This window comes from Physeter macrocephalus, chromosome 6, assembly GCF_002837175.3.
Source record: "Physeter macrocephalus isolate SW-GA chromosome 6, ASM283717v5, whole genome shotgun sequence".
Lineage (NCBI taxonomy): Eukaryota > Metazoa > Chordata > Mammalia > Artiodactyla > Physeteridae > Physeter > Physeter macrocephalus.
This window is the reverse complement of record NC_041219.1, coordinates 51,872,813-51,899,913: the sequence shown is the minus strand read 5'-3', so window position 1 is coordinate 51,899,913 and position 27,101 is coordinate 51,872,813. Positions and strand designations below refer to the sequence as shown.

At 65.8% G+C, this 27,101-nt stretch overlaps 2 protein-coding genes across 12 annotated transcripts in view; one reads left to right on the top strand and one right to left on the bottom strand.

Moving 5' to 3' along the window:
• Positions 1–12,543: 12,543 nt before the first annotated feature.
• Positions 12,544–27,101, top strand: part of ALG12 (ALG12 alpha-1,6-mannosyltransferase) — a 23,757-nt gene continuing 9,199 nt past the window's right edge. The window contains exons 1-2 of one of the 5 annotated variants that reach the window (XM_028490812.2): positions 25,498–25,721; positions 25,827–26,033. The gene's annotated coding sequence lies outside the window, so the exon portion shown is untranslated. Of the gene's footprint in view, positions 12,571–25,327; positions 25,462–25,497; positions 26,034–27,101 lie in introns of those variants that run through there. The other 4 variants (XM_055085353.1, XM_024127469.3, XM_028490813.2 and 1 more) reach the window with 4 other exon arrangements.
• On the bottom strand, positions 16,635–25,115 carry CRELD2 (cysteine rich with EGF like domains 2). 7 transcript variants are annotated; one of them, XR_008617606.1, is made up of 10 exons: positions 24,816–25,054; positions 24,436–24,518; positions 23,766–23,876; positions 23,369–23,460; positions 22,570–22,746; positions 21,098–21,193; positions 20,051–20,178; positions 18,938–19,033; positions 18,370–18,516; positions 16,635–17,119 (listed from the first exon to the last, which is right to left on the bottom strand). XR_008617606.1 is itself a non-coding variant. In XM_007126783.4 (10 exons), the coding sequence occupies exons 1-10, from the start codon at positions 24,936–24,938 to the stop codon at positions 17,070–17,072; spliced, it is 1,059 nt and encodes a 352-aa protein (XP_007126845.2). In that variant the 5' UTR covers positions 24,939–25,115; the 3' UTR covers positions 16,637–17,069. The 7 variants fall into 7 exon arrangements, 3 of the variants coding, with proteins under 3 accessions (XP_028346628.1, XP_007126845.2, XP_054941329.1); XM_007126783.4 differs by having other exon boundaries at positions 16,637–17,119; positions 20,051–20,134; positions 24,816–25,115; XM_028490827.2 differs by lacking the exon at positions 20,051–20,178 and having other exon boundaries at positions 16,636–17,119.

The window sequence follows — 27,101 nt, the reverse complement described above, 5'->3', positions numbered from 1 at the left end:
AGCTGGGTTGCGGGGTGGGGCCGGAGCAGCGGGAAGTGGGGGTCGCGGCGGGGGCGCCCGGGAACACAATGGGCGCTTGTGTGCCGATGCGGCCGCCGGCGCCCTGAGCAGACACCGCCCTGTTCCGGCCGCACACCGTGTCCTGGGCCGGGCGGCCGCGGCGCCGGGCCAGCGGGGAGGGCGCAGCAGGGCTGGGCACGCGCGGCGGCGGGAGCGTCCCGCCCGCCGGGCTCCCCGCGGCTGCACCGCGGCCGCCCCACCAGGCCCCCCGGCTCCTCTCTCGGGGTGGCCGTGGCCTGTGTCCCTCAGCCCGTGTCCTGGGGCCTGGCCATCCTGGCTCCGTGTGGCAACTGGACTCAGAGGCCACGACCCGGCACAGGACCCAGCCCAGGTCTGGCGGGCTCGGCCGGGCGCTGGGGTCTGCACCCCGGACTGGCGGGAGGGGAGTGGGGGGCGGGGCTTACATGCCCTGTGGGGAGACGGCCCTGCAGGCTCGGCTGGGAGGGCAGGTGGGCTGCCTCCTGGCCCTGCAGGGGGGCGGGGGTAGACACAGAGCTGAGCGCCCTCGCTCTTGCCTCACAGCCCCAGAGGCAGCTGAGAAAAGAGAAGAGGCCTGGCCCCCCCAGGCCTCCAGCCATGTTCCAGGAAGCCAGGAGGGAGCTTGGCTGCACAAGGGTGGAGCCGGCATTGGGCAGAGGGGGTCAGATCTCAGGCCAGTCTGGGTCTGCAGCTGAGGCCCCTCTGCCACGCCCCAACTCCCACCCACGGCAGGGGAGCGGCTGCAGGACCCAACAGGGTCCAGCAGGGGTCCTGTCTTGATCTCAGGCCCCACCCTAGGCAGGCAACAGCTCTCTAGCTCCCTTGGGGAGGCCCCAGGAGAGGACATTTGCATGACAAATGGGTTCCCTGGAAGGCTGCTGGGCTCTGGAAGCTGGCGCTCCTGTGCGTGTGTGCCTGTGTCTGTCTGTGCGTGTGTCTGCGTGTGTGTGTGTGTGTGTGTGTCTGCAGACGGCAGGCCTGACCACGCTCCGCATGGGCTCACAGCATCCTCCTGCATTAGGCTGCGCAGCTTGGCCGTCCTCCAGGCCTCCTGCTCACAGAGGCAACCCCATCTGGGCCACAGAGCCGGGGCCCAGCCCCAGTGGGCTCAGCAGTTTCCTCGTCAGTTAGGAAGACCTCACCCAGGCCCCGTGTCCCTACACCCTGGTGGCGGTCCTGCAGCTCGGCAGGACAGGCCACGTCTGCTGGTGGGCCTGCAGGGCTGTGAGGCCGGTGAGGGAGTTGCTGAGCGTTTGCCCAGGGCTTCCTCCCAGAGTCTTGGTCCCCAGCTTCTGGGATGGGCTCGAGGTGGCCAGACCTGGCCAGGTTGGGTAAGGGGAGGTTGGAAGGTGGGGGAAGCATGGGCAGGGGGGTGGCAGGGCTTGGGGAGACCAAGGTGGGGATAACTGAGGAACCGGTGATGGTGCCAAGGAGCAGGCGAAGGCCAGCCTGGGTCAGACTGGACCGGGGGGTGTCTGGCTGCGGGGAGCGTGGTTAAATGGGCCTCGCCGGGACCCTCGGGGAGGGGAGGCCTGGCTGCGTTCTGGGGAGGGTGGGCTTGCACTTAGGGTCCAGTCTCCTGCTCTCTAAACTCTGCTATTCTGCAGGCCCTCTCGGAGACGTTCAAAATAGGAAAAGAAGGACTTCCCTGGTGGTGCAGTGGTTAAGAATCCGCTTGCCAATGCAGGGGACATGGGTTCGAGCCCTGGTCCGGGAAGATCCCACGTGCCGCGGAGCAACTAAGCCCGTGTGCCACAACCACCGAGCCTGTGCTCTAGAGCCCGCGAGCCACAACTACTGAGCCTGCGCGCCTAGAGCCCGTGCTCCTCGAGAAGAGAAGCCACCAGAATGCAACAAGAGAAGCCACCACAATGAGAAGCCCGCGCGCTGCAACAAAGAGTAGCCCCTGCTCGCCGCAACTAGGGAAAGCCCTCGCACAGCAACAGAGACCCAACGCGGCCAAATAAATAAATAAATAAATAAATAAATAAATAAATAAGCTAGGGACTATTACTAAACAAAAAAAAGAATTCCTTTCCTTTTAAAGGCTGAGTAACATTGCACTGTGTGTAGAGAGCACATTTCTTTCTATCTCTGCCTCCATTGATGGACGCACGGGCTGCTCCTGCCTTTGCTGTGAAGGATGCTGCCATGAACACGGGTGTGCAAGGGTTTGTCCGAGACCTTGCTTTCAGATCTCTTAGTCACACACCCGAGGACGGAATCCTGGGTCGTGTGGGACGCAAGCCCGTCCTGAGGAACGTCCGCGGCGTTTCCCACGTGGCTGCACCATTTTACGTTCCCGTCAGCGGTGTGCACGAGGGCGCCATTTTACTACATGCTGCCAGCACTTGGTGTTGTGCGTTTCTTTGGGGCCAGCCATCCTGGTGGGCGTGATGTGGCACCTCAGGGGGGTCTTGATCTTCAGTCGCCCCAGCTTGTCACTGCCCGACACCCTGTCCCTGTCCTCACTGTCCTCCTGGCCCAGCTCAGATCCCTGGCCCCCACTGACCTCCCCCTCCCCCCACCTCGGGGCCGCTGGGTGTGGCTGGAGAAACACCCTCCCCGCTGCCTTCCCTTTCTGCTCCATCTCCCTCCGTCCCAAACCCGGAGCCCTCTTGTCCTTGTCACCCCCCACCCGCCCGCCCTGCGAGCCCCTCACAGGCCCCTCCCTCCCCACCGTCAGTCCCTCCCCCCCCGCCCCGCAGTGTCCTGCAGAGACCCGTGTGGCTTCCGCCTCATCCGACAGCCTCTCTGGACCTCCCTCCTGCTGCGCGGGGGGGGCACGGCCCCCTCGCCTGGACGCCCTGGTGTCTCCGCTCACACCCGCAGCTGGCTCCACCTTCAGCATCATCTTTGGTTGTGTCTCGAGTTACCCCAAACCCTAACGGCCTACTACGACACAGGTTTATTGTCTTACGGCTCCTGTGGGTCTGGAATCCAGGCGTGGCCGTTCCCTCGTGCCGAGCAGGGCCGCGGTCTCATGGGGAGGCTCGACCACGAAGGCATCGGTGTGGCCGGACCAGGTCCTCGCTGGCGGGGCCTCCCTCAGCTCCACACGCGTGGGCCCCTCCACGGAGCGACTGCCAGAGCCCTAGGAGCCGGCCGCCGGGTCCACGCTGGATGGGAGGGGACGGCACAGGGCAGGAGACCGGGAGGCCGGGATCCAGAATCCGCCTGGTGCTCACCACGCCCCCCGGTCCTTGTCACCATCCCGTGTCGCCTGGATACCCCAGTGGCCCTCCTCGCTGGCCTCCCCGCCTCCAGCCAGCAGGCCAGCCAGGGTGCCTGCGCTGACCTCAGTCACTGTCCGGCCACTGTTCTGCCCCCGGTCCTCCCAGGGGCCTCTCCACCCCAGCTCCACCTCCGGCTGAAGCCCCTGGCAGCTCCGAAGAAGTGGCCGGTGCCGGGGGGAGGACGGTGCGGCCCCGCGGGATTCCAGCGGGGTATCTTGCGGGGAGGACACAGGGTCTGCCTTGACGTTGGTGCCTGGAAACCTGAAGAGCGTCGCGGCCCATCAGAGCCGGGGCACGTGGGGTCCCAGTTAGGGCAGGAGACCCACGGACCACAGTGGCCATTACCCCAGCCCCTGAATGTATAACCGGGTGGACATCCGTCCAGCTGGGACGACCCCTGAACTAGATTCTCAGCCTGTGAGGGAAGAGCTCTTGTGGCGGGGACAGCCAGGTGGAAACTTCACCCCAGCCAAGACGGTAAACAGTGCCACATTCCGGGGAGGTGATGTGGCAGAGGCCGGTGCCACCCTGCAGCCCTGAGGTGCAGGTGGCCCCACCCCAGTCCCATCCAGTCACCACGCTGGCCCTAACCCTAACTCCCGGCAGAGACCGGGCGGCTGCAGATTGCCACGGAGCCGCTGAGCGGTGCGGCGAGGAGGCCAGGGCAGTCAGTAGCCCCTGCTGGAGGTGCATCGCCCCTGACTCGGTGAACGTGTTCTTTCCTGTCCCCACGGAGAAAGAGGACCAGGCACAGCTGTCACGAAGGACAGGCCGTGTGTACGCTCCAGGCCTGTTCCAGGGCTATGTCAAGCCTCCTGCTTTGGTATAATAAGGTCCTGGGACGGGGAACCCTCAGAAAGTCACACCGTCCCCACGGTGGGAGAGGCACAGCACGGCCCTAGGCTCTGGAGCACAGCCTGCCGCCCACAATGGGACCTGGGCGGCGCTGGGCCGGGGCCCGGAACGGGAGCACAAGTGGCTGCTCCCGGTGTCGCCCCCCCACCGAGTCCATGCTCCTGTCCCCGCAGCTCTGGGCTCTGCAGGTCAGAGGTCCTGGTACCCAAGGAGGCCCAGTCTCTCCAGGGCGCTCAGCGAGGAACACAGCCAAGCTGCCCAAGAGCAGCAGGTGAGCAGGGCGGCCGCCTTGTTGGAGGTGGCAGGCCCTGACCGGCAGGAGGTGGGGCTGCTTTCACCCCCGCCCCAGTGTGACCACCAAGGCCAGACTCCTCAGGGACGGAGGCTTGGGTCAGGGAGGAGTCACCGGCCGGAGTGTCCCAAAGGAGGGATCCTCGTTAATGGAGAAACCCTTCCGTCCCTGACCCGCCTGTGGGTGCTTCCCCGAAGACCTGGGGCAGGAAGGGGGCAGGGGCTGAGGGCTGCAGGCAGGGCGGCCCTGGAAGGTCAGGGTGGCCGTGGGCTATGTGCCCCTCCAGCCGCACCGCCCCTACCCACTCACCAGCTCCCAGGTGGCCGCCGCTTCAGGGGCTCTGCTCTGGGTGTGGGGCTTCAGGGCAGGTACCTGAGGGTGATTTTTAGGGAAAGTGATTTTCAGGGAAAGCATTCAAAACTGCCAAGGCTGCTCACGGGGCTCCCCTGCATCCACGTCTCCCTGGGCCCCCAGGGCCTGAGCCTGGTGGGCGGCGGATGCCTGGGCCCCACGCAGAGGGGCAGCCCCCTCCCCGCCTCCCCTCCCACTGCGACAGCCGGCCCAGACTCCGGTGAGGCCGACTCCAGGTCTGGGGGCTCTGGTGGGTGATGATGGGCCCGCCCATCACCCATCCCTCGGCCCAGGGCGGAGGAGCCTCCAGGGGGCTGCCGCATGCCCCTCGGAGCCCAGCCTGGGTCCAGCTGCCCCGGGCAGGACTCAAGCCTGACGGCCGCCCAGCACAAGGCCCGCTGCGTCCTCGGAAGCTACAGGAGCAGCAGCTGGGGCCACGTGTCCTCTGCTGCTTGGGAGTGTGACCTGGGGCTCGGACAGGGGTCAGCAGCGAGCAGCTTGGGGGCTGGACGGCCAACCCGTCACTCTCACTCACTCAGTCATTCAATAAGTAGCTCTTTCCCGAGAGCCCAGTTCAGGACCACGGTCAGGTCGCGGACGGGCGGGGCAGTGGCTGGACAGACAGGTGGGTTTATTCATTTATTCACCATTAAACGAAACTTTCTGGAGCACCTATGGGTCTGCAGAACTGCAGATGGCGGGCTGGATGGAGAGATGGGTACATGGACACATGGACACGTGGATATAATGGACGCACGGACATACAAACGGACGGACAGACAGACACACGGACACATAAACGCCCTGGCTTGGGGTTCCAGCCGAGGCATCCCTGAAGCAGTCACCTGAAGCCAGTGCCCTGGTGCCCGCTTTTCCCCACGTGGCATCAGCTGGGGGGCCTCGGCACGCCCATGGAGGACATGGCCACGGCAGCACGCAGAGGTCTGGGCGCAGGGGCCACACCGCTGGACCCAGGCCACGGGCAACAGGTCCAAAAGGAAGCCTCCCCCTTGCACCTGGCCCAAACCGTGGAGCCCTCATTCCAGGCGGGGTTTTCGCAGCAGCGCCCCCGCCCAGCCGCGCACTACTTAGCAGCAGGACCCCTGAACCTGGGTCAGACCACGGCCCCTCTGCGCTCCCACCCCACAGGGGAGAAGCCAAGTCCTCCGAGATCCGCGCCCTCGGCCCCCTCCTCCCGCCAGCTCCTCCTGACGCTCTCGCCACCCTGGCCTCTAACTCACAGGCCACGTTGCCGGGGTCTGTTTTGTCCCCTCCCCCACCCAGTGTCCCATATTCGTGTGCCCCCCACCTCTGCCAGGTCTCCGGGCACCCAGCACCCCCCGGAGACCCCGGTGGACAGCAGAGGGCAGCAGAGGCAGTGAGGGGCAGGAGTCTCCAGGAGGGACCCTCGGCCCCTGGACGCCCAGCTGTCTTCTGTGCCCAAACTGTCCCTCAGCCCTGGCTGTGCCAGGGCCAGAGCTGAGCCGAGGGCCACGTGGACAGTGGTGTCGGGGGAACTCTCACCTGTCTGCTCACCCCTGCGAGCTCCCGGGCAGCCAGGGGCTGTTCCCGAGGGGGCAGACCCAGGCACCGGGACCAGAGATGTCGCTGGTGTCCAGCTGCCCGTGAGCCTGGGAGGGTCACTCTCCAGGCCTCAGTCCCCACCCCGCCGGTCCAGGGCCTGCCATGAACTGGCTCAGCACCCTTCTTTCAATGGTTGAACAAAAGGAAGAACAATGGGAAACGCCAGAACGGCTTGGGTGGGGGTCCAAGCACGTCCCCCCAGCAGGCTGAGGACGCGGCAGCACCAGGGCGAGGGAGGGGCAGGGGCTGACCGCCAGGCTCGGACACATCCCGGCTTGGGGCCGCCCCTGGCCCGGGAGCCGCCCCCTCTGGACAGCATCGCCTCTTGCCCACCCTCAGGGACACAGCTGGGCACGTGGACAGCGGGAAGCACAGGCGGGCACGGGATGGCACGAGGGCCACCAGGCACCTGCGCGCAGGCCAGGATCCCAGGGCCCGCCCAGCCTCCCACGGACTCGACGTCCCTTCTCCCCGACTCCCCTGGACACCCACCCCACAAGACTGCGGTCACAGACAGGGCACGAAGCAGGCAGACGAGCCCTGGGCCAGGGAGGGCTGGGGCCATGCTGGGTCGGGGGTGGGGAACGCTCACCCTGCCACAGTGCTGGCCCGGCTCCCGCCCTGCGCCAGGCACCCTGTGGCACTTCACAGCTGCGCCGGGCTGGGAGACTCCCACAGGCCAGCTCGGGCCGGCGCCCCGAGGGGTGGGCTGTGGGGTGAGCCGGCTGCACCTCCCCCGCTCCTCCAACAGATGTGCATCAGAGGCGGGGGGAGGGGTGGGTGCAGCTGCGGTGTCCTGCACATGGGGACGCGGTGACTAGGCTGATGATCGGGGCCCGTGTGTCTACGCCTGTGCGTGTGTATGAGAACACGTGTGTGGATGCATGTGACCGCATGTGCGTGGGTGTGCCTGAGGGTGCACACTTGCCCGTGCTATGGGGGCTCCAGCTCGTGAGCAGTGCGTGAACCACGGGCTGGACGTTGGCCTGGGTAGCAGCGACATGGTGACCTTTGACCCCAAGACCCACAGGGCCCCTGGGCAGGGAGGGGCAGTGCGTGGAGGCAGGAGGAGGCTGACTCATCCTCCCCCTCAGCCCCCTCCTCCCCGACCCTCCTTCCCCACGTCCTGCTGGCACCGTCCTTCCTCCTCTGTGCCCCTTGGGTCTGAGGTCCAAGGATGCCCTCGGGGGCGCCCCTGGTGGCTGTGACCTAACAGAGGCCCCCCTCCGGCGTGTGTTTCCTGGCTCGTGGCGGCTTGTGGCGTGGGGCTGACCTCTCTGAGGGTTTCCGCATGGGTCTCTGGCTCCAGGGTGGCAGCACTCAGAGGGCCTGGCTGGGAACCATGGGCTGGACGTTGGCCTGGGTAGCAGCGACATGGTGACCTTTGACCCCAAGACCCACAGGGCCCCTGGGCAGGGAGGGGCAGTGCGTGGAGGCAGGAGGAGGCTGACTCATCCTCCCCCTCAGCCCCCTCCTCCCCGACCCTCCTTCCCCACGTCCTGCTGGCACCGTCCTTCCTCCTCTGTGCCCCTTGGGTCTGAGGTCCAAGGATGCCCTCGGGGGCGCCCCTGGTGGCTGTGACCTAACAGAGGCCCCCCTCCGGCGTGTGTTTCCTGGCTCGTGGCGGCTTGTGGCGTGGGGCTGACCTCTCTGAGGGTTTCCGCATGGGTCTCTGGCTCCAGGGTGGCAGCACTCAGAGGGCCTGGCTGGGCCTGCTGTGCTCCCAGCTCTGCTGGAAGCCGGGCACCCAGGGGTGTTTCTCGGGTGTCCGTCCCTGTGCGACCAGGGTGCACCGTGCAGGAGATAGGTGACCTCCCCGACTACGGGCTGAGATGACAGCAGATTTGCCCCAAAGCTGGAAGCCTGGGCCTCCAGCTCAGAGGGACATATAGACAAGTAGATGGACAGACAGGCAGCTGGTGACGGGCAGAAGCTGCTGAGAATTGGCGGAAGCCGGGCGGGTGGCCGGCGGTTGGCCCGACGGGTCCTGGAAATCCTCGCTTCCTGTTTTTCCAACAAAGGGCCTCTGTCCCGCAGGGAGGCTGCTGGCCAGCAGCAGCGGACGTGCCTTTTCCGTAAACAGGGTTGTTTCCTTTCTCCTCGTGGCACAGCAACGGCAGTCTCCAAGCCCCCCATCCCAGCCACGGGATCCTGTAGGAGAGACGGTCCTGGGACAGGGGCCACCCTGCGAATGAGGGTCGTGGTTTGACTGGCTTCGATGAGGCCCCCAGAACAAGCAGGGGACAGGAATTCAGTGGTGCCTGCCCCCTGGGACAGGTGGGAGGCCAGAGCAGCCTGGGGTCCATGAGAGCCAGAGTCAGGGTGGGCAGGGGCTGTGCTGAGCCTAGGCCCCCCTGGGGTTTGGCAGGGCCCTGTGACCCCCAGGGCCTGACCCAGCAGTCCTGGGAGCAGAAAGGCAGGGCTAAGTCCCCATGGGAGCTGGGTCTCCGGCGAGGGAACAGCAGGGGCCCGGACTGGCCCGCGGGTGGCTCTCCCTCCGGGCTGGCGGGGAGAGCTGCCCCTGGGTGCTCAGCCAGGCGGGCACCTCCATGGTGTCTGCTCCCCAGACGCGAAAGCTCAAGGGTCAGAGAGGGCCTGTGACATGCCCAAGGCCCTGAGTATGGCCCTCGGGAGCAGACCGGGTGTGCTTGCCTCCCCGAGAAGGCAGGCCAGGCCAGGCCCTGCAGGGGAAGGGCCAGAACGCCGGCTCCAGGCCCCTTGGCCGGCTGGCCTCAGGGGGGTCACCGACATGGGGACAGAAACAACACCCCCTGGCTGGCCCTGGCTCGAGGAGGACCCCTGAGGGGTGCAGGGCAGCCTCAGCCAGGCGGCGTGAGCGGCCTCCATGTCCTGGCTGTGCAGCCGGCCAGGAGTCAGCGCCCGGGCATGCGGCCGAGGGGGCCCGTGTGCAGGCGTGTGTGGGTGATTGTGTGCACCCAGGCGGCAGGCGCCTGGACTGGCTTGTGTGAGGGGCTGGTGGGGGCTATTTATAGTGGCTCCGCTGACGAGAGGCGCTATTAATAGTGAGGGTGGAGGGTGAATGGACAATATGCCTCCGGGTGGGGTGGGGGGCGGGCGCCATTCTCTGCCCGAGACACCCGGGGCTGGTACCCCGGCAGCTGGACAAGGGCCACTGTTATCCAGTCAGCAGCTGAGCCGGGGCCTGCGGTTCACCTGGGGCAGCAGGCTAGGGGGGGCCCAGGCTGGTGCCCCCCACCCTGCTCTCCCAGGGGGCCATTGGCCAGCTACCGTTCACCCCAAGGAGAGACGTGCTGATGCTGGGGAGTGTGAGATGGGAAGGGCAGGGCTAGGAGACCCCAGATGGAGGAGAGGTGCTTAGATGGCCCCCGCACCTGACCTGAGGCAGCAGGCTAGGGGGGGCCCAGGCTGGTGCCCCCCACCCTGCTCTCCCAGGGGGCCATTGGCCAGCTACCGTTCACCCCAAGGAGAGACGTGCTGATGCTGGGGAGTGTGAGATGGGAAGGGCAGGGCTAGGAGACCCCAGATGGAGGAGAGGTGCTTAGATGGCCCCCGCACCTGGTGTCAGGTGGCAACACGGGAGAGGGTGGAGGAGGGGCCGCAGGGGGCTGGAGCCCTCAGCCCCAGCCCTGTACTCTGTCATCTCATTTCTAGTCCACGACCGGAAGTGGCTTTGACACAGGGTCCCGGCTGACCTCGCAGGTCGACCCCCGCCTCCAGCAGGGAGCAGTACATGGGGGCGGGGCAGCAGACCACACCAAGGGGATGGGGGGCCGCTGCTCACCCCCGGGGTCTGCCCGACTGAGCTTCATTCTCTTTGACTGTTTTCTGAAACCACAAACGGATACTCAGCTCCTGGTAAAAAGGTCAGACCTGACCCCAGAGAGGGTGCAGCATGGAGTGGGGCTGCCCGCGGGCCTTCACTTGGATCCCCACTCTCCAGCCTCACGTGGCGGGGGCTGCTCCCCTCCTCTCTCGGAGCCCAGTCGGAGGTCCCCCGAGGCGTCCATCGGGAGGGTGGGCTGTGGTCCAGGGGCCCAGGGGCCGGCCGTAGCTCCCCGGGGAGGGAAAGCTGTGCGGGCGCAGGCCCTGCTGAGACCAGCCGCCCTGGCGCGGCCCCCTCCCTCCCCAAGGCAGGGCCTGACCTGAGGTCCAGGAGGACACGGGGGACGGCAGGGGAATAGACCCTCAGTGCCTGGGACGGGATCTCTACGCCCCGAGGGCCATGAGGCTCGAGCCCTTGGGCCCCGCCGTCTCCTTCCGGGGCTGAGACCCCGCGCCGCCTCCCCCACCGGCGGACGCGGGGACGGATCTGCCGGGCCGCTCACCCTCGACCTCACATCTCATTCACCCGCCTGCTTCCGCCCGGCCTGTTTCTTTCGGGAACCCCCCACCCGCGATGACGTCAAGAGGGGCACGAGCATCCCGCCCGCGGCCACCTGGCGCCAAGCGCTTTCCAAGAAGGTCGCGGCCCACCGCGCACGCGCCGTGCCTACGTCCCCGAAACCTCGGGCTTTACCGTCGCCGTCATCACCCCGGCATCACTACAACTCCGGGAAGGGGGAAGGGGGCTCCCAGGGCCCGGACGCGCGGGCGGGGCGCGGGCGGACCCCCGCCTTTCCGGCCGCCCCACCCCGGACGCGACGCGCGGAACGACCGCGCCCCTCCCCCGACCTCTCCGGCCCCGCCACCCCTCCCCCCCGCCCCCCGGCCCCTCCCGCGGCAGAAGCCTGGCCGACGCTTCCGGCACCGCCCCCTTCCCGGCACGGCCACGCCCCTCTTCCCGCCCGCCGGCCGAGCCCTTCCCCGCCCCGCCGCAGCTCCTGCTCTGCGGGGGCGGCCACAGGGGCGGCGGCCAGCCCTCCCCTTGTCCGGGGGGTTAGGGGGACAAGGCATCGACGGGTCGGGCCCGGAGGGAGGCGGGGAGGGGGCGCTGGGGGAGGGGTGCCCCTGTCCGCGCCCTCTTAGGCGCGGGGTCTCCCGAAGGGCTGAGCTGCCCAGAGGGTCCCCTGACCCCTCGCGCCCAAGTCCGGAGCCGGGACACTGAAGCCCACGGGCCGCCCTTCTCTAAGAAGGTGGGCGCCCCGCACTGCACACGCCCCGTCAGGCCAGTGGTGTGGAGCCAGCCAGCCTGGCGTCTGGGATGATCCCAGCCACAATGAGGGCTTTGAGGACCCTGAACTGGGAGGGGGCGTGTGGCCTGAACAGCAGCCTGTACCCAAAGAGGCCCAAGGCTGGTCCCACCCAGCCCTGGAGCGGAGCCGTCTGCCCCCATGGCTGCCCCCAGGACCGAGGCCCTCTGTGCTATGGGGCCTCTACCCCTGCCCAGGATGCCAGCGCCCCCTCTGCATAGTCCCCGATGTGCCTCCTTCCCAGGGCCCCTCGGGCTGGCTGTGGGTCTACGGAGTGACAGCGCCACCGGGCCCTGACGCCGGTCATCCCACTGCACGGCCGTCCTATCCCAAGTGGTGGGCTGGAGCCCCTCCCCACCCCTAGGCCTGCCTGTCTGCAAGACTCTGGCACCGCCGGGCGGGGGTGAAGAGCGGAGGCAGGAGAGCCCCGCAGTACCTGGGGGGCTAGAGGGCAGAGCCAGCGGGGTCTGGGAAGGCAGCTGGGGTGAACATCTGTGAGCCGGGGCTGTGGCTGACGAGGCCCCAGGAGCCAGCCCTGTTCCAGGCCCCCGGTAGGTGGGCAGTGAGCAGCCCAGGAAGGGTCACCCACAGAGGCTGGCCCTGGGCCGGGGCACCTCAGGGAGCCGGTGTAGTGGAGGTGGGGAGGGGCAGCCCCCCACTTCCACTGTGAGCCTCACACAGGGACGCAGGCGTGAGAAGGGGAGCAGGCTCTAGGCAGGCGCCAGGGTTTGGGGCCGGGGGAAGGCGGGGCCGGGGGAAGGTAAGGCCTGTGCCCAGCTGCTGGGACCTCGCCCTTGGGCGAGGGACGGGTGTGAGGCCCGGCGGACGCAGCCATCCGGAGCGGGGAGAGGCAGCCTGCCCGGGCTCCCGCGGGCCCTGCTGCCAGTGGGAGAGGCTGTCACAGGATGGAGGGTGACGGGGGGAGTGGAGCCTGGGCGTCAGGGGCAGGTGCGTGCAGCTCCCGTGAGCGGCAGGGCTGGAGCTGGGCCAAGGGCCCGAGGCGCCTGAGGTTGTGGTTGACAGAACACTGTGTTCCCGGGGACTGGGCTGGCGGCCGAGGAGGAGAAGCCACGGATGCGTGACCAGGAGGCCCCCGTGAAAGGTCGTGACCCCTTGCCCCGTTTCCAGGCCCGAGGCAGGCTTCAGACCCAGAAGCCCCAGTGCAGGGCCGGCTGGGTCCCCAGTAGGCGGAGTTTGCCACTCCGGGACACCCACCCCAGCCCTCCCCTGGACCCCGTGACTGGGCGCAGGGAGGAGAGACGCCGCGCATTCGAGGGCTGCTAGACGCGGGTGATGCTGGCACCTGGGGGCCCCAAGCGTCCTCGTGGCCCCCCAGGCTACGGGGACTCTCCAGCCCACAGTCACCTCCACCGGCTGCCCATCCTCCCTATCAACAGACCCATGCTAGTCAGGCCAGGGGAGCAGGAAGTGGCGAACACCCTGGGGCCTTTGTAGGACACGTGCGCTCTAGGGAGAGGTGGGCCCCGCGCAGGTGCAGGGGCCTGGGGCCCCCCCAGAGCAAGGTGCGTGCCACCGTGAAGGAGGACGCACAGGTCTGGAGGCTTCGGGTTCTGGAGCAGTACGTCCGGGCTCGGGCTCTGCTCCAATACCCGGGGCCCCTAACGGCCCCCAGCTGGACGGGGCACAGAGCAGGAGGGCTGCAGCGCAGTGTCCCTGCCGCTGCATTTAATCCCATCCCGGGGGCAGAGGTGTGGGGGGGTGAAGGGGAGGCCCTCCGTGCGACCCCGGGGGCCAGAGCGGCAGGCAGTCTGCGCGCCATGGCTCCCCCCGGGGAGAGGGGGCACCTGGCCACGGGCTGCGGCCGTTGTCTCCCCCGAGGCCGACCCTTGGGCCTGGGTGTCCTGGGCGCTGGCGGGTGTTGGGCAGCATCCCTGGCCTCTACCCACTTGAGCCAGGAACCCCCTTACCCCCTTGAGACGAGTGTCCCCAAACATTGCCCGTGTCCGCGGCGCCACCCGTTGAGAACCGCTGGCTTCCCAAGCGTTTGATCCTGTGACACAGGATCCCAAGTCAGACCGAGGGACCCACTTTACAGCAAGGCCAGGACAGGGCCGGGCTGGGACCACGGGCACTCAGGCACCAGACTTCCAGAAGCTCCCAGCCCACGGGGTGCTCAGCAGCCTGCTGAAGACCAGGTGGACGGCCGTCCTCTGTGGGGAGGGAAGCCACCCCGGGAGCCGCGCGTGCGTGGTGCACACCTGGGCCCAGGTGCCGAGGGCGAGTGGGGAGCAGCCCCGGAGTCCTGGCTCCCCCGAGGGATGGGCAGAGTGCCCCCGCTGGGCTGCCAGGAGCCGGTGCAGGGCCCCGCGGGCCGGCGGAAGTGCCACCGGGGCAGGGCCCTTGACCCTGACCGGCAGGAGGGCAGGCTGTCCGGCTTGGAGGGCGGCGTTGCGCGCCGTGACCCCGAGGAGGTGTGCGGAGGGTCCCTGCGGTTGGGACCATGGGGGGCGCCGTGACTCACTGCCCCGGCAGCCCCGTCCCTTCCCGTCCCGGGGCAGCACCCGAGGTGGGATGCGAGAGCACAGGCGCGGCCCTTGCTGGAACCGGGTCACTCCAGCGGCCAGGGGTCCGGGCTCCCGGGGCGGGGCCGGGGGGGGGGCGCTTCAGAGGCCCCAGTGTGACGTTCCGGCTCTGTCCCAGCCCCGCCCCCGCCCCGCTTCCTTCTACTCCCGGGACCTCCTGGCCCAGGGCCAGCACCCCCCCCACCCCCCCCAACCGCCGTCCAGGCCGAGGGGCCCGGGCTGGTCCCACAGCGCCGCCTGCTGGCCGCACCCCCCCCTACCGGCCCTGGGCCCAGTGGCTGATCCACCGAGGGGGCCGGACCTGGGCATCTGCTTGGCCAGAGGGGAGGCCGCAGGGCTCGGGCAGGGGTCACCGCCAAGTCACCCTTCCCTGCCCCAGGCGGAGCCAGAGCCTCTGAAAGGAGAGCATCGTTCGAGCCCCCAGCGCCCACATCCCCACACCCTTGCACGTGGACCCCCAGCCACGGTAGTCCCAGGGACCCTGCCTGCATCCTGAGCCCCTAGCCCGGCCTGGTGCCGTCCTGCTGGGGGCGAGTCCCCCTCCCTGCCCGACCTGCACCACCCACCTCCACTTTGTCTGGCCCAGCTCCCTGGGCTGGGAATATCCTCCCGTTTACAGATGAGAAAGCTGAGACTGGGGGTGTTCCGCCATTGACTCCAGACCTCGGGCTCAGAGGGGGCCAGGATCCCCTGCTGGGTTCAGAGACACGGGCCTGGGGAGCACTGGGGGCTCACAGAGGGGTGCAACGTGGGCAAGGGGCTAGGGCTGACCTCTGAGGGTGACAGCTGAGCAGAGACCCCCATGGAGGGAGGGAGCAGGAGGAGCAGGACCCTCCCACGTGTTCCCAGCAGGAGGGACAGCAGTGCAAAGGCCCTGGGGTGGGACCATGCACGGCACTTTCAAGGAACCAGGTCAGCCTGACTTGTGCTGCCCTAGTGGGGCCGGGGCAGGGTGGGGGGGCCTGAGTGGGGGTCCCAGAGCAGAACGACGTGAGGGCCAAGGGAACCCCCTGGGCTGTGGCCACAGCTGCCGTCGACACAGAGGTGCCCAGTGCCAATAGTGCCCAGGGAGGTGGTCTACCAGCAGGAAGGCAGCATAGGGGCCGGGTAGGGGACCCCTCGGGCCCCATGGGCCAGCATAGTGGTCGCAGGGGAGCCAGCTGCAGGGCTCAGGCCGGGGCCCAGCTTTCGAGTGTCCAAAGCAGCGGAGCCCACCCCCTCCCCACTGCCAAGTGACTGTCTGGTCCCCTCGGGACACCTACTGATGCCACCTGTAGGGGGGAGGGGGCAGTGGCACCCACAGAGCCCCGGTGGGGGGAGGGCAGCCACCCAGGTGACCCCACCGCGTGTGGGGAGACAGTGCCACCCAGGGACCGTGAGCTCGGTCCCAGGGCCTGCAGTGAGGACGGGGGCCATCCGGTTCCAGCTGGAGAGGGGGTCAGTTCCCCGGTGCAGTCACGAGGCCCCACCCGCGGGATGGCTTTGGCACCTGAGCCTGGGCCCCGCGTGCAGGACCTGAGCTGGGCAGGGACCACCCGCCCTGGCCTGGAGCTGCCCCCGCCCCCCAGCCCCCCAGCTGACAGGGAAGGCTTCCCCTCTCTCCCTCTCCTGGGAGCCTTCTAGCCGCGCCTCCCTGAGGCACCCCAGGCCAGAGGCCTCCCTCTCCTCGTCCGCCCACCGGTCAGCACCTCCACCGGCACCCGGCCACACACACCTGACATCCATCCGCAGGGCCCCAGCCCACACGGCTTCCTGGAAGCTGCCAAACTGCAGGCTTCCCAGGGACCCCGTCCCCTCACCTCCGCCTGGCCCCTCGCTGCCCTCCACACGCAGCCGTCACCCCCTGCTGGTGGCCGCGCCCTCGCATGTGCCCTGCCCCTCGGCCTGCACCGCCGTGTCTGTCTCCGAGAGGACCGTGTGTCAGCTTGACGACTGGCCATCCCCCAGTGTGGACCCCCCCGGCCTGGACCAGACGAGAGCAGCCCCCACCCTGTGCTGCTCATTGGCCTTGCTGAGCCCACTGGGCTCCACGTCCCCCCTAGGGATGCGGGGCCCCCCCCCCAGGCCTGGGACTGGAAGCTCCACCTCCCCCATGGCCGAGACGAGAGATCGGGGAGAGCCCGAGGTGCGCTGGGTTGTGGCCAGCGCCTGCAGCCCTTGGGTGCTGTGGCCACCCCTTCCCAGCAGGGACCCCCAGGGCAGAGTCCCACCTTGCAGGTGCCCTGTCCCGGTGCCCAGGTGAGAGGGCCCAGCTCGGGCTCGGGGAGCACAGGTGCAGCAAGGGGACAGGTGGCTGGTCACTGGCGCCAGGACAGTGGGAGACGTTTACAGGGATGGCGTGAGGCCTGGGGGGGGGGGGGACAGGAGGCCAGAGAGGCTGGGGGAGCGTGAGCGAGGGGAGCGGGTGGGGTAGCGGGCACTGGGCGTTCAGCGGGGGGCAGCCTGGGGGGCTGGAGCGGAGGCCGTGGTCTGACCGCCACACGGGCTGGTGGGAACGGGCTGGGCTGGCCTGTGGGGGGTTCACGCAGCCTTCTTCCCACGTGACGACCTGGCGACCTGACGAACCTGGGGTTCACGACTGACGTTTTCTCCAGCTTAGCCCCCAGGGTCCCTGGCGACACTCACTCTAGGGGCCCACAGGTGGGGCCCTGAAACTCACCCAGTTAAGGTTTTGATGCTGCTTGCAAGCCTGGGTGGGGGGCGGAAGCCCCTCGGGGACAGCCTGGCTGTGCTGCCTCGAAAACCCCCGCAGGCCTGGCGGCTCCAGCAGGAGGGGGCAAACTCCGTTCTAAAGGTCCACAAGCTTCCAACGAGACAAACGCACACCTGTTGTCTGCCCATCTACCTTCAGTGGCCAATTTTATTATAAAGAACGGTATCAAAATATACAAATCTGTTTAAGAACAACCAAGAAATGCAGCTTTAAGGATCAAATAAGCATCAGCCGTTTCAATGAAAGCAGCTTCCCCTGGAGCGATGGTGTGACATGAAGGGCCACATCCACGACGACAGTCTGAATAATTTAAGGGGCGGGTGTGACTTCTGACATGGACGCACATCATAAATCTTCATGGGACGGCGGCTGCGTTGGGCTTGCTTCTGTGACTTCTGTCAGAAAACAAACAAATCAGCCCGTAAAATCCTAGCACAAAAGGTCCTGAGGACGCGGCCACGAGGCCGGCGCTGGGGCCGTGGGAACGCGCGGACAGGCTGCCCACGGCCGTGGGGCGGCGCCAGGCTCCCTCTGGATGCAGCAGCCCCACGCACCCCATGGCCGGGGTGTCCCGACAGCACCCCAGAGCCGCCACACCGCTGTGGGAGAGACGGGGGTGATGAGAGCCGGCGAGGTGCCCCCAGAACCAGCCGGGACGAGACAAGAGCCTGCGTGACGTGTGGGGACAAAGGGTGCGTGGCTGCGGCCCCTCCACGGCCCTCGCTGACCGTCAGGCCCCTCGGTTCCTACAGGGCGTCTACATGTGGATTAGCTTCTCTTTATCCTGCCGGGACCCAGGGAGCTTCTGGAGCCTGAGCCAAGTCTTACTGCTTCGGGAAAACTCTCAGCCGTTGTCTTCTTTAACGTGGCTTCTTTCACGTTCTCCGTGTTGTTCTAGAACTTGTATGAGATGACTGTGGGGAGAACTGTGTCCCCCCAAAAAAGACAGGTTGGCATCTTAATCCCCGGTGCCTGTGAACGTGACCTTACTTGGAAACAGGGCCCCTGCAGGCGATCAGGTTAAGAGGAGCTCACTGGGGTGGGCCCTAACCCAATGGCTGGTGTGCCTATAAGCAGAGGGAACTTCGGACACAGGCTCCAGGGAGAAGGCCACGTGACAGAGGCAGAGGCTGGAGGGACGCAGCTGCCAGCCCAGGAACGCCAAGAGTGACAGCCACCAGAGCCAGAAGAGGCAGGAAGGATGCTCCCCGACAGGCTTCAGCGGGAGGCAGCCCTGCCGACACCTTGATCTCAGACATCCAGCCCCCAGGACTGGGAGACAACGCGCCTCTGGGGTGGAAGCCGCCGGGTCTGCGGCGCTTTGTCCCGGCTCCCAGGAGCCCCCGTGGAGCCGTCTGCCCCTCCCGCCGCCTCCCTGCACCGTCCGTCTCGGCCGGACCCGGGGGCTGCTCGGCTGGCGGCCCGTCTGCTGACCTTCCTTTGCGTCTCCCTCCCTCCATACAAGAGGGAGCCCCCTGGGGCTTCGTCCCATAGAGGACTTTACGCTCTTGTCTTCCAGGGACCCCGGCTCCCATCATCCCAGGGCCACTTTTTGTGTAAATTTCTTAACTTGGGGACAGGTGGCAGCGCACCCAGGCCCCGCGGCCGAGGGCAGAGGGTGGCCGTGGGGCGAGCGGTCACTCACCGGCCCCCGCCGGCCCCGTCTGCACACAGACGTCCTCGGCCTCCTCGAAGCCCTCGGGGCACACGCAGACGAAGCTCCCGGGCGTGTTGTAGCAGTTTTCATTCCTCCTCAGACAGGGCTTTTCCGCCAGCGAGCACTCGTCAATGTCTAAATAAAAACATTCCACTGACCAAGCGACTTCGATAGGCAAACATGCACATCGGGGATGGAGAGGTTCACACGTCACGATTCACACACACAGAAAGCGCAGAGACGGAACCGTCCCATTAGAGACAGGAGACAGAGGGGAGGATTTAACAGGAGCCCCGGAGCCAGGCCGTCGGGGGCGGGAAGAAGAGACGGTCCGGGCAAACGTGGGGGCGGGAGCCCGGTGGTTCTCCAGCCGGGTTCCAGCCGGGCTTGACTGTCGAGGCGGACGTCCAGCCGGGGCCCGCAGGCCCTCGCTCGGCCCCCACCCCCATGGGCGCGTGAGAATCGGAGTCTGCAGCCCAGGGTCCCGTCCCCACCAGCGCGCGTGGCCTCTGGGAAGGTTCCCGCCCCCGAGCTGAATGCAGATTCGCCCGCTGACCTGTGCACTGGCCGCTCTCTTTCGAGAAGCCGGGGAGGCACTCTTTACACTGTCCAGGACCCTCCCCCGTGCAGCCCACGCAGGTAGAATCACATTCTGGAAACAAGAGGGGAGGGAGATGACGACACGAGACCCCCATCTTGTGGGCAAAGCGCGACCTGAAACCACACACAAGATGGCGGAGGCCCTGCGGCCGGGAGAGCCCAGTGTCCCCATCCTGGGGGTGGTGGGGAGCAGACAGCGTGTGCTTGAGGCAAAGTGCGGACTTGCTGCGACTGACCATTGACCACTGTGCTGCGGAGGGACCTCGGTGCAGGCCAGGCTGCCGGAGCAGCACCGACGGGCCCCCTCCGTGACCTCTGTCACGTGGAGGGTGGGGGGGCAGCATCTTTTCTCAAACAAAACCCGCCTCCAGCTGTGACACTGCTGACTCACCAGCCAGGAGCTTGGTGCCAACGACAGCAGAGAACGTGTGATGCTCTGGGGGCGTCTCATTGAAGCTGTGTGTCCACAAACATGGGGACAGGACGGCATGGCCGCGGACACGGTGAGGGGGTGCGGGGGGGGAAGGCGAGGAATCGGCACCACCTTTCAACCTTTTGCGGGGGTGGGTGGCCCTAAAATCCACATTCCCTTGAACTGAGCAACTCGGAAACTCATCCAAAGAAAATAATGAAGAATGGAAAAAGCTTTACCTACAGGGGTCTTCAAAGTTTGTAACTGTGGGACACTGTGTATGACAAATATTCAGTGATACAGATTGTTGAAAAAAACTGTGAAATAACAGCATGCTCCAAAATAACACGGTGTACAAAAATGTGACGTGCAAAGGCGGTCACGATACTGTTGAATGAAAAACAAACAGGTAACGAGGCGCCGCTCGGATCAGCGCTGCCTCCACCGCCTGCCAGGGGCCCCTCCCCAGGGAGTGGATGGTTGTCACCTTTTTTCAACTCATCTGAATTCTCTGATTCTTCTTCAGGAAACATCTGTCACTTGTGTTGCCACCTTAAATGTTTTAAGCAGGCAGAGCATACAGGGGTCATGCTGACAAACCGCAAACATCTGGGGGGAAGCAGCGGGCCGGGCCGGCGGGCCGGGAGGCGCGCTCACCCCGGCACGCGAAGGAGCCGTTGAGGTTCTCGCAGTACTGCTGGTCCTCGCAGGGGGGCGGCTCCGCCGCGCATTCGTCCACATCTGGAGAGGACGGCACAGCTGTGGGCGGCAGCCGCGCCCGGCCGCTGGCCAGAGGGACCACCGTGGGGAGACGCACAGTCAGTCATCCTCGGGGGCCTCTGTGTGCAGGTGGGACCAGCGGCTGACCCGTGAGCGCTTCCACGGGGCCTCGGTGAAGCTCCAAGGCGGGGCTGGCGGGGGCACCACCCTCCCCACTCAATTTGGGACGTGAGGCCCCTGACTTGCCTGCGGCTGAGCAGCTGTGAGGATAAGACCAAAACCGAGGCCCTGGCGGGAGAACAGCACCCTGGCGGCCACCCACCCCCCGCCCCACCGCCCCCGCCAGCACCTGGGCCTGCGCGGTCTCAGGCAGGGCCGAGAGGCGGGCGGCCGGGCTGTAGGGCAGCACTTGCGGGCTGCAGCTCGAGGAGAAGACACCCCGGGAACAGGCGGGGCCCCAGCTGGCCGGGCACGGTGGCCAGGGAGAGCCACGCGCCACGGCTAAGGCCTCCAGAGCGGGGGGCCAGGCAGAGTCCACCACAGTCAGAGGCTGCCCACGCCCTGCAGTGTCCACTTGCCGGCCAGAGCCCCCCACCCCACGTCTGTCTCTTTTATGAAACCAGGGCCTGAGGACACACGATTGGGCCTAAGTCCCAGGCTTCCCTCCCGGGCCCTGAGCCAACAGGACCACCGGGGCCACCTGATGGCAAGGACGGGGGACAGGGGCCACCTTCCCAGCCCAGAGTCCAGGCCACAGAGGGTTCACGTGCAGCAACCAGCCCACAGGCAAGATCGCACGCAGGCAAGCTCAGCCTCCATGCTGTGACCCGTTAAAATACAGCCTGGAACGTCAGAGGCTGCTTCCCCATGAGTCAGAAGGGGGCAGAGAACAGGAGTGGGGTGTCCTGAGGGTAGCCGGGGGCTGCGCAGATGCCACGAGAGAGTGGGGGGAAGGGGTGGGGGAGGGCAGCCCGCCAACCTCACCTACGCAGGCGTCGTCCTCCCGCGCCCAGCCCACTTCGCACTGGCCGCAGTCTCTGTTGGTAGGGCCCGTGCACGTCTTGCAGGACTCATCACAGGCTGGAAGGCAGAGGTGGGACGGCTGTCAGTACGTGGGGATCCCGTCTCAGGAGTGAACTCGATGCAAAGGGCGTTTCGGAAATTAGGAGCTGACGTTTATAGGGTGAAAACAAAAACCGCAAACTAGCAAAAAATCCCAGAGGAGCAAGATACGTTCAACAATAGAGAAACCTACTCATGTGATTCACAACATCCCTGGACTTAAGGAGAGAAGAGGACACACAGGGATTTCCACGCCCAGGGGTGATAAAATTCTCAGCAAACGAGGACTCCAGAGGAGTTGCTCGTAACCTGGCAGAGGTAGCCTCCCAAATGCTGGAGCCCACACCCAGCTGGGTGTGTGCGTGCCGCCCGCCAACGCGCGTGGACGTTCTGGGCCTGGGAAAGCCCTGGGGGTAGGAATCGGAGGGGCTGGCCTCCCAGACACCCAGCACGTTCTCCACGGGGAAGCCCAAGGGAGCGCAGCCTCACCGCCAGCCCTGACGGGAGAATTCAACGTGACTGCTGACGTCCAAAAGCTCTTCCTGTACATCAGTGGCAACCAACGAGAAAGCGCATGGAGACAGGGTGCCACTCGTGGCTTCCTCCCTGGATTTACAAATCTACGCCCCGTCAGAGGACGCCATCCTGGGCTGACGCAGCCTCACGAGCAGGGCGTGGGCCTCCCCAACCGGAAGGGAGAAGCGTGCCCATCACAGCTGAGAAGGCTCCATCCGTGCAACCCCACGGGCCCATCTCAGAACTCACGGGGGTGCCCAGAACAACGGCCAGGGCACCTCTGAAGACCCAGGTGGGAGAGCCCACCTCACCCGACACCAGGGTGACCAAGACGGCGTGTCCTCTACGCGGGGCCCTGGGGCCAGGTGGTCACACTGCGTGGCCTCCGCTGTCCTGGTTCTCACCTGGGCCGCCTCCCCACCCTGCTGGTGCCCTGACGTGGCCAGACTCGGCCCTCTGCCCCTGCTCCACTCCGAGACCCTAAGCCTGAGTGACCGTGGGGACACCAGCCTCTGATCCCCGAGTTGCGCCCAAGGACACCCGAGCCTCCTGCTGGGACAGCCGCGGGGAGAGCAAGCGCGGGCCAGACACTCCAGGTGCAGGTCCGGGGCCCCGGGACCAGCGTGGACATCACGGAGCTGGAAGTGCCACGCTGTCCACCCTCCAAGCCCTTCTCCAGAAGGACATCGGGGGAAAGCAACTCACACTTCCCTCCTGGGGCTTGTTTGGGGACAGGAAGCGTGACCATCCCCGGCTGCTGGTCCCGTCATGTCCCTTCTTACATCGTACAAGGGCCCGCGCCTTCCCCCTCAGCTCCCGGAAGCCTGGGTCAGCGGTCACCGGGTCCCCCTCCCGTCTACACAGGCAGCTCCGGGTACCTGAGCAGATGCTGTGCGTCTCGTTCCTCAGCGAGTTGAAGTAGCCGTCCGTGCAGTCGGCGCACAGCGGTCCCCGGTAGCCCAGGTGGCACCGGCAGGACCCGTCGCCCTGCCTGCTGCCGTCTCCGCTGCAGTGGCCGTTCCCGCTGCAGGGCCGCTCGGACCCGCCCTGGCACGCTGCGGGCGCACCCCGTGACACGTTCATAAAAACAGCTCTCTGCGTCTCGCTGAGACCCCAGCCCTGCTTCACCCCTTCTGTCTGGGAACATGGGAGGCCCACACTGGCGACGTGTCTGGAGGAGGCGTCGGCTGGCCTCGCCGGGACACGGGGCCAAGGACGGGACAGTGAGGACCCCCGCTGTGACGCGACACCAGCGGGACAAGCAGGACAGGCAGGGCAGCCTCGGCCAGAGTGGGGCCTGGGTGCCAGGATCGTGCCCTTTGCCCCGTTGATCCACGTGAACATTTTGGCGACGCCTGGGCGGCAGCCATGGCTTCACTCTATCTCTTCAGCCCCGGAGGCTGGACGCCCCTGGCCCCGGCCTCGCACACGGGCTTCGCTGCCTATGGGCCACCTCCCCGCACCCAGAGGGCAGCACCCAGGGGGGCGACCAGGGTGTCTGTGGAGCCCTGAATTAGGAGCATACTTGGGACCAGATACCCAGAGGCGAAGGTCTCTACTACTGGGAGGAGGCTGCACAGGGCCCACGTTCCCACCCGAGCTCCTGCCCGGCCGGGGATCACGACAGGGTCAACCGGAACCACACAGGACGCTCACGAGTCCCCGCAGAAAACGTACCCAGGCAGTCTGGCCCGTAAGTTCCTGGAGCACAACAAACTTTCAGCGTCTTCACACAAAACCATTCAAATAAGTCAGGATACTTCTTCTTCCTGAGGATTTTAAAAAGCGTTCAATAAATCTCACACGGCAGATTTCCTCAAAACAAAAACACGGCTGAACGTGCAACGGGCTTCTGGGTATCATGGGATCTGGGAGACGAGGGTCTGGGTGCCAAAAGACTTCCAGCTGCTACCCTCGTCTGGATTGTCGCACTTTGGTGATAAAGGATAGGAACGCGGGTAAGGAAGAAAACAGGTGGGTGGAAAGCCCTACTATTTTTGTAGCTTTTTAAACCTGACATCATTTCGAAAGCCAGGAGTCGCTGGCGCTGGCCCCCGGGGACTCGGGCACTCACAGCCGCAGCCACCAGGTCTCCAGGAGCCCCTCGTGCTCCTCCACCAGATGGTTGCACTCGAAGTCGCTGGTCCCACACAGGCCCTCCATGATCTCCAGCAGGCGGACCTCACTGAAACACAAGGCCGTCAGCACGGCGAGGCCGGGGCAAGGGGCACCTCAGTGGTCAGCGTCCATTCCCCAGGGGTGTCCCGAGGCCCCACCTGCTGCCAGGCCACAACTACAGTGGCACTTCAGGGAAAAAAGACCCTCGGCAAACACCCAGCTGGGGCCGGGGATAGTCAGTGCCAGGCAGAGAACTAAACATGGAGGGTGGGGCCGGTCAGGGAGGCCTGTCCGTCCTCACGGTGGGACATCGGGTGTGGGGTGTGCCAGGGGAAGTCCTGCAATGGGGCCGGAGGAGGCCGGAGCTCAGGGGGCGGGGGCAGGAGGGATTTAGCCCCACCTATGTTTTTAAGAAACCACCGTGTCTGCCAAGTGGAGGGCGAGTGGGACAAGTGTGTGAGCCAAAAGGCCAGCCAGGAGCCAGTGCGCCAGCCCCAGGCAAGGACAGGTGACAAGCCCCAAGAGACGCTCTGTGTCTGTCAACGCTGCTCTGTGTCCGTCAACGCTCCCAGGAACACGTCAGGCGCCAAAGGCAGGCGCTGGGCCAGTCAGAGCAGGGTGCCCACCTGAATTCATACTTGGACAGCGTCTTTTCCTCCCAGGCCGTGTTTCCACCACCAAAGTTCTTCTTTGCTGTGTCCACCATTCCCTGCGGGGAGACGGCCGCACAGGGCTCAGCACTGCTGCCTCACCCCGTCCATGGTGAGGTGACCGGTCTATGGTGGGGTGACCACAGTTCACGGTGGGGTGACCCAGTCCATGGTGGGATGACCCAGTCCATGGTGGGGCAACCCTGGGTCCCTGGTGTGGTGACCACAGTTCACGGAGGGGGTAACCCCAGTAGACGGCGGGACAACCCTAGTCCATGGTGGGGTGACCCTGGTCCATGGCGGGGCGACCTCGGCCAGACTCCTGGCCTCGTGTCCCCGCGGGGTGATCGGCCCACCTGGTTGAACTTGTCCACCAGCTCCCGGCATCGCTTGCAGGGCGTCGGCTTCTTGGTGGCCTCGCCGGGCGACAGCAGCATCAGAAGCAGCAGCCCCAGCACGGCCGGGGCCGGCGGGCGCATGGCGGGCCGACGTGGACAGCGCTGCGGAACGCGGCCGCACGGGCACCGGCCGAGGTCCAGCGGGAACCGGCCGAGCGCTGTGGCCTCCAGCGGCCCACCGGCTCCGAAGCGCCGGCCGTTCCCAGGGCTACTTGACGGCGCCGGCCGGGTCCCCGCTCCGCGCCAGCCCTCGCATCGCTATTGGTCGGCTGGGCCCGCCCCGTCCCCATGTGGCCCAATCCGGGCTCGCCACGAGAGGCGACCAATAGAAAGGCCCCGGGTCAGCGTCCAGCCGGGAAGCTTGGGCACAGGGGGCGTGGAGATCCGAGCCCGCCCCTCGCGCCGGCCTCTTGCCTGCGCCGCCCGTGGCGGCCATCTTTACTCCGGGCAGAGAGGGCGCCCGCCGCGACGGCAGCCGGGGTTTAGTGGCCATGTTAGGTTCGGGCAAGGGCGTCGCCTCTATTTTCGGTTTCCGCCGTCCGACTTCCGGCTGACGGCATCCCAGGTGGACGCGCTTCGAGGGACCGCGCTGTGGGCTGGCGAGGTCAGCGCGCGCGGCTGGGGCTCTCGGGTCGGGCTGCGGGGACCCCGGGCCGGCGCTGTCGCGGTGCTCCTTGGGCCTCACCGTGCGTGTCCACGCGGGACGACCGCTGGGCTCACGTGAGGGCAGTCTCCTCACCTGGGGTTGGGGCTCCTCGCCGGGGGCCTGATGAGTGTGTTTCTGGGGTTCCAGACATCTGCATTTTCCCACGTTCCCGAGGCAGTTGGCACCGGAACCCGTGGTTTAAGTTAGGAAGAACGAAGGTGGGCATTACCTGGCTTCTAGTAGGACAGAACTGCCAGAAGGAAGCAGTACAAATGATAGAGTTTTCTCTGGCTGAGGCTGTACCAGTTCCTTTGTGTTTCCAGCCAGGGATTAATAACGTGAACATCTGACTTGACCAGTTTCAGTAGAGACCTTAGAATGCGAATAGACGGGGACAAGAAGGCCTTTGCACCTAATCTGAGGGGTCACCATCCTATAAACGACATGTTTTAAAGTCGTGGCCTGTTTTAGCCTGTGGGTGCCTGAGATTAACAACCCGAACAGCTGCAAGCAGGTGTGGACCGGTGCAGGTGCGTCTGCTGACCTCCTCGGGCCCGGTGGGGCGTTGACCATGGTTTCTGTACTTGCTTATGTCCTGTTGTCTCCTCGTGGTCCCGGGTGGGCATGCAGGGTGCCGCTAGCGCCTTCCAGAATAAGCTGCTTTGCCAGTTGGTTTCTGCCTTTGGTCATTAGCACAGAGCACGCTCTTATCTGGGTGAGAAGCTCCTGGGGCCCGGAGCGGGGTTTGGCAGGTACCTTTTCACCCCACAGCTCCTGAAATAACAGAGTCTAGATCTTCCCGCAGGGGAACCTCCTCTGGGCAGAGGTGTGGCGTGGGGTGTGCAGGGACTGGCCTGGGACAGAGCTGTGAGCCCGAGTGAGGTTCCTGCCACGGAGCACCTGCGCAGCTGCTCCAACCGCCTGGCCTTAGAGATGCTTCCTAGTCCTTTAGACTCTTTTTCCCCTCGAACAGTAAGAGGAACAGAGAGTAGCATATGAACGTTCCGTGGTCTCTTCGGCTTCACTGGAAATTAAAGCGTTAACGTTTCTTTAATGAAAATGTAAACTGGTGTGATGAGATCCACGCTTAGTTTTTAGGAATTTCTTCTTCAAGTAGTTTGTTGAGCATCGGCTATGCGTCAGGCTGTGCTGGTACAGCAGTGAGTCAGCCCTGCCCTCAGGTTGTGAGCCCAGCAGGGGAGACAGATGCCCCCTGTGATGACCAGAGTCCATCCTTGCTGAGGTTACAGTGGGGAGCGGGGAACAGAAGAATCCCGCCCTTACATGGGGTAAGGGAAGAATTCTGTTACTTCCCTGGGAACTGCATGTTATTTTGGTAATTCTTAGTTATTAGAGCCCTTTGACCCCCTTACTTCCCTCACCTCACCACCACCACCATATCAAACAGGATTCCTGTTCCCCCTCAGTTGTTGATTCCTCGCTTGCTATCCTAGGAGAGTACAGACTTCATATCTCTCCCTCCAACCAAAACAGTAAGCACTGTGGTTCTCTCCTTTCACTTCTTGCCCTTCTGGTTTTTTTTTTTTTTTTTTTTTTTGCGGTACGCGGGCCTCTCACTGTTGGGGCCTCTCCCGTTG

Bases quoted from the DNA above. Each gene is read 5' to 3' on its own strand.
- CRELD2 (XM_007126783.4), bottom strand. From the start codon at position 24,938: ATGCGCCCGCCGGCCCCGGCCGTGCTGGGGCTGCTGCTTCTGATGCTG. The intron at 23,461-23,765 runs GTGAGTGCCCGA...TAAAATCCTCAG, and splicing joins GAGACCTGGTGGCTGCGGCT to GAAGAAGAAGTATCCTGACT. The intron at 20,135-21,097 runs GTGAGGTTGGCG...CGTCCTCTCCAG, and splicing joins GGAGGACGACGCCTGCGTAG to ATGTGGACGAATGCGCGGCG.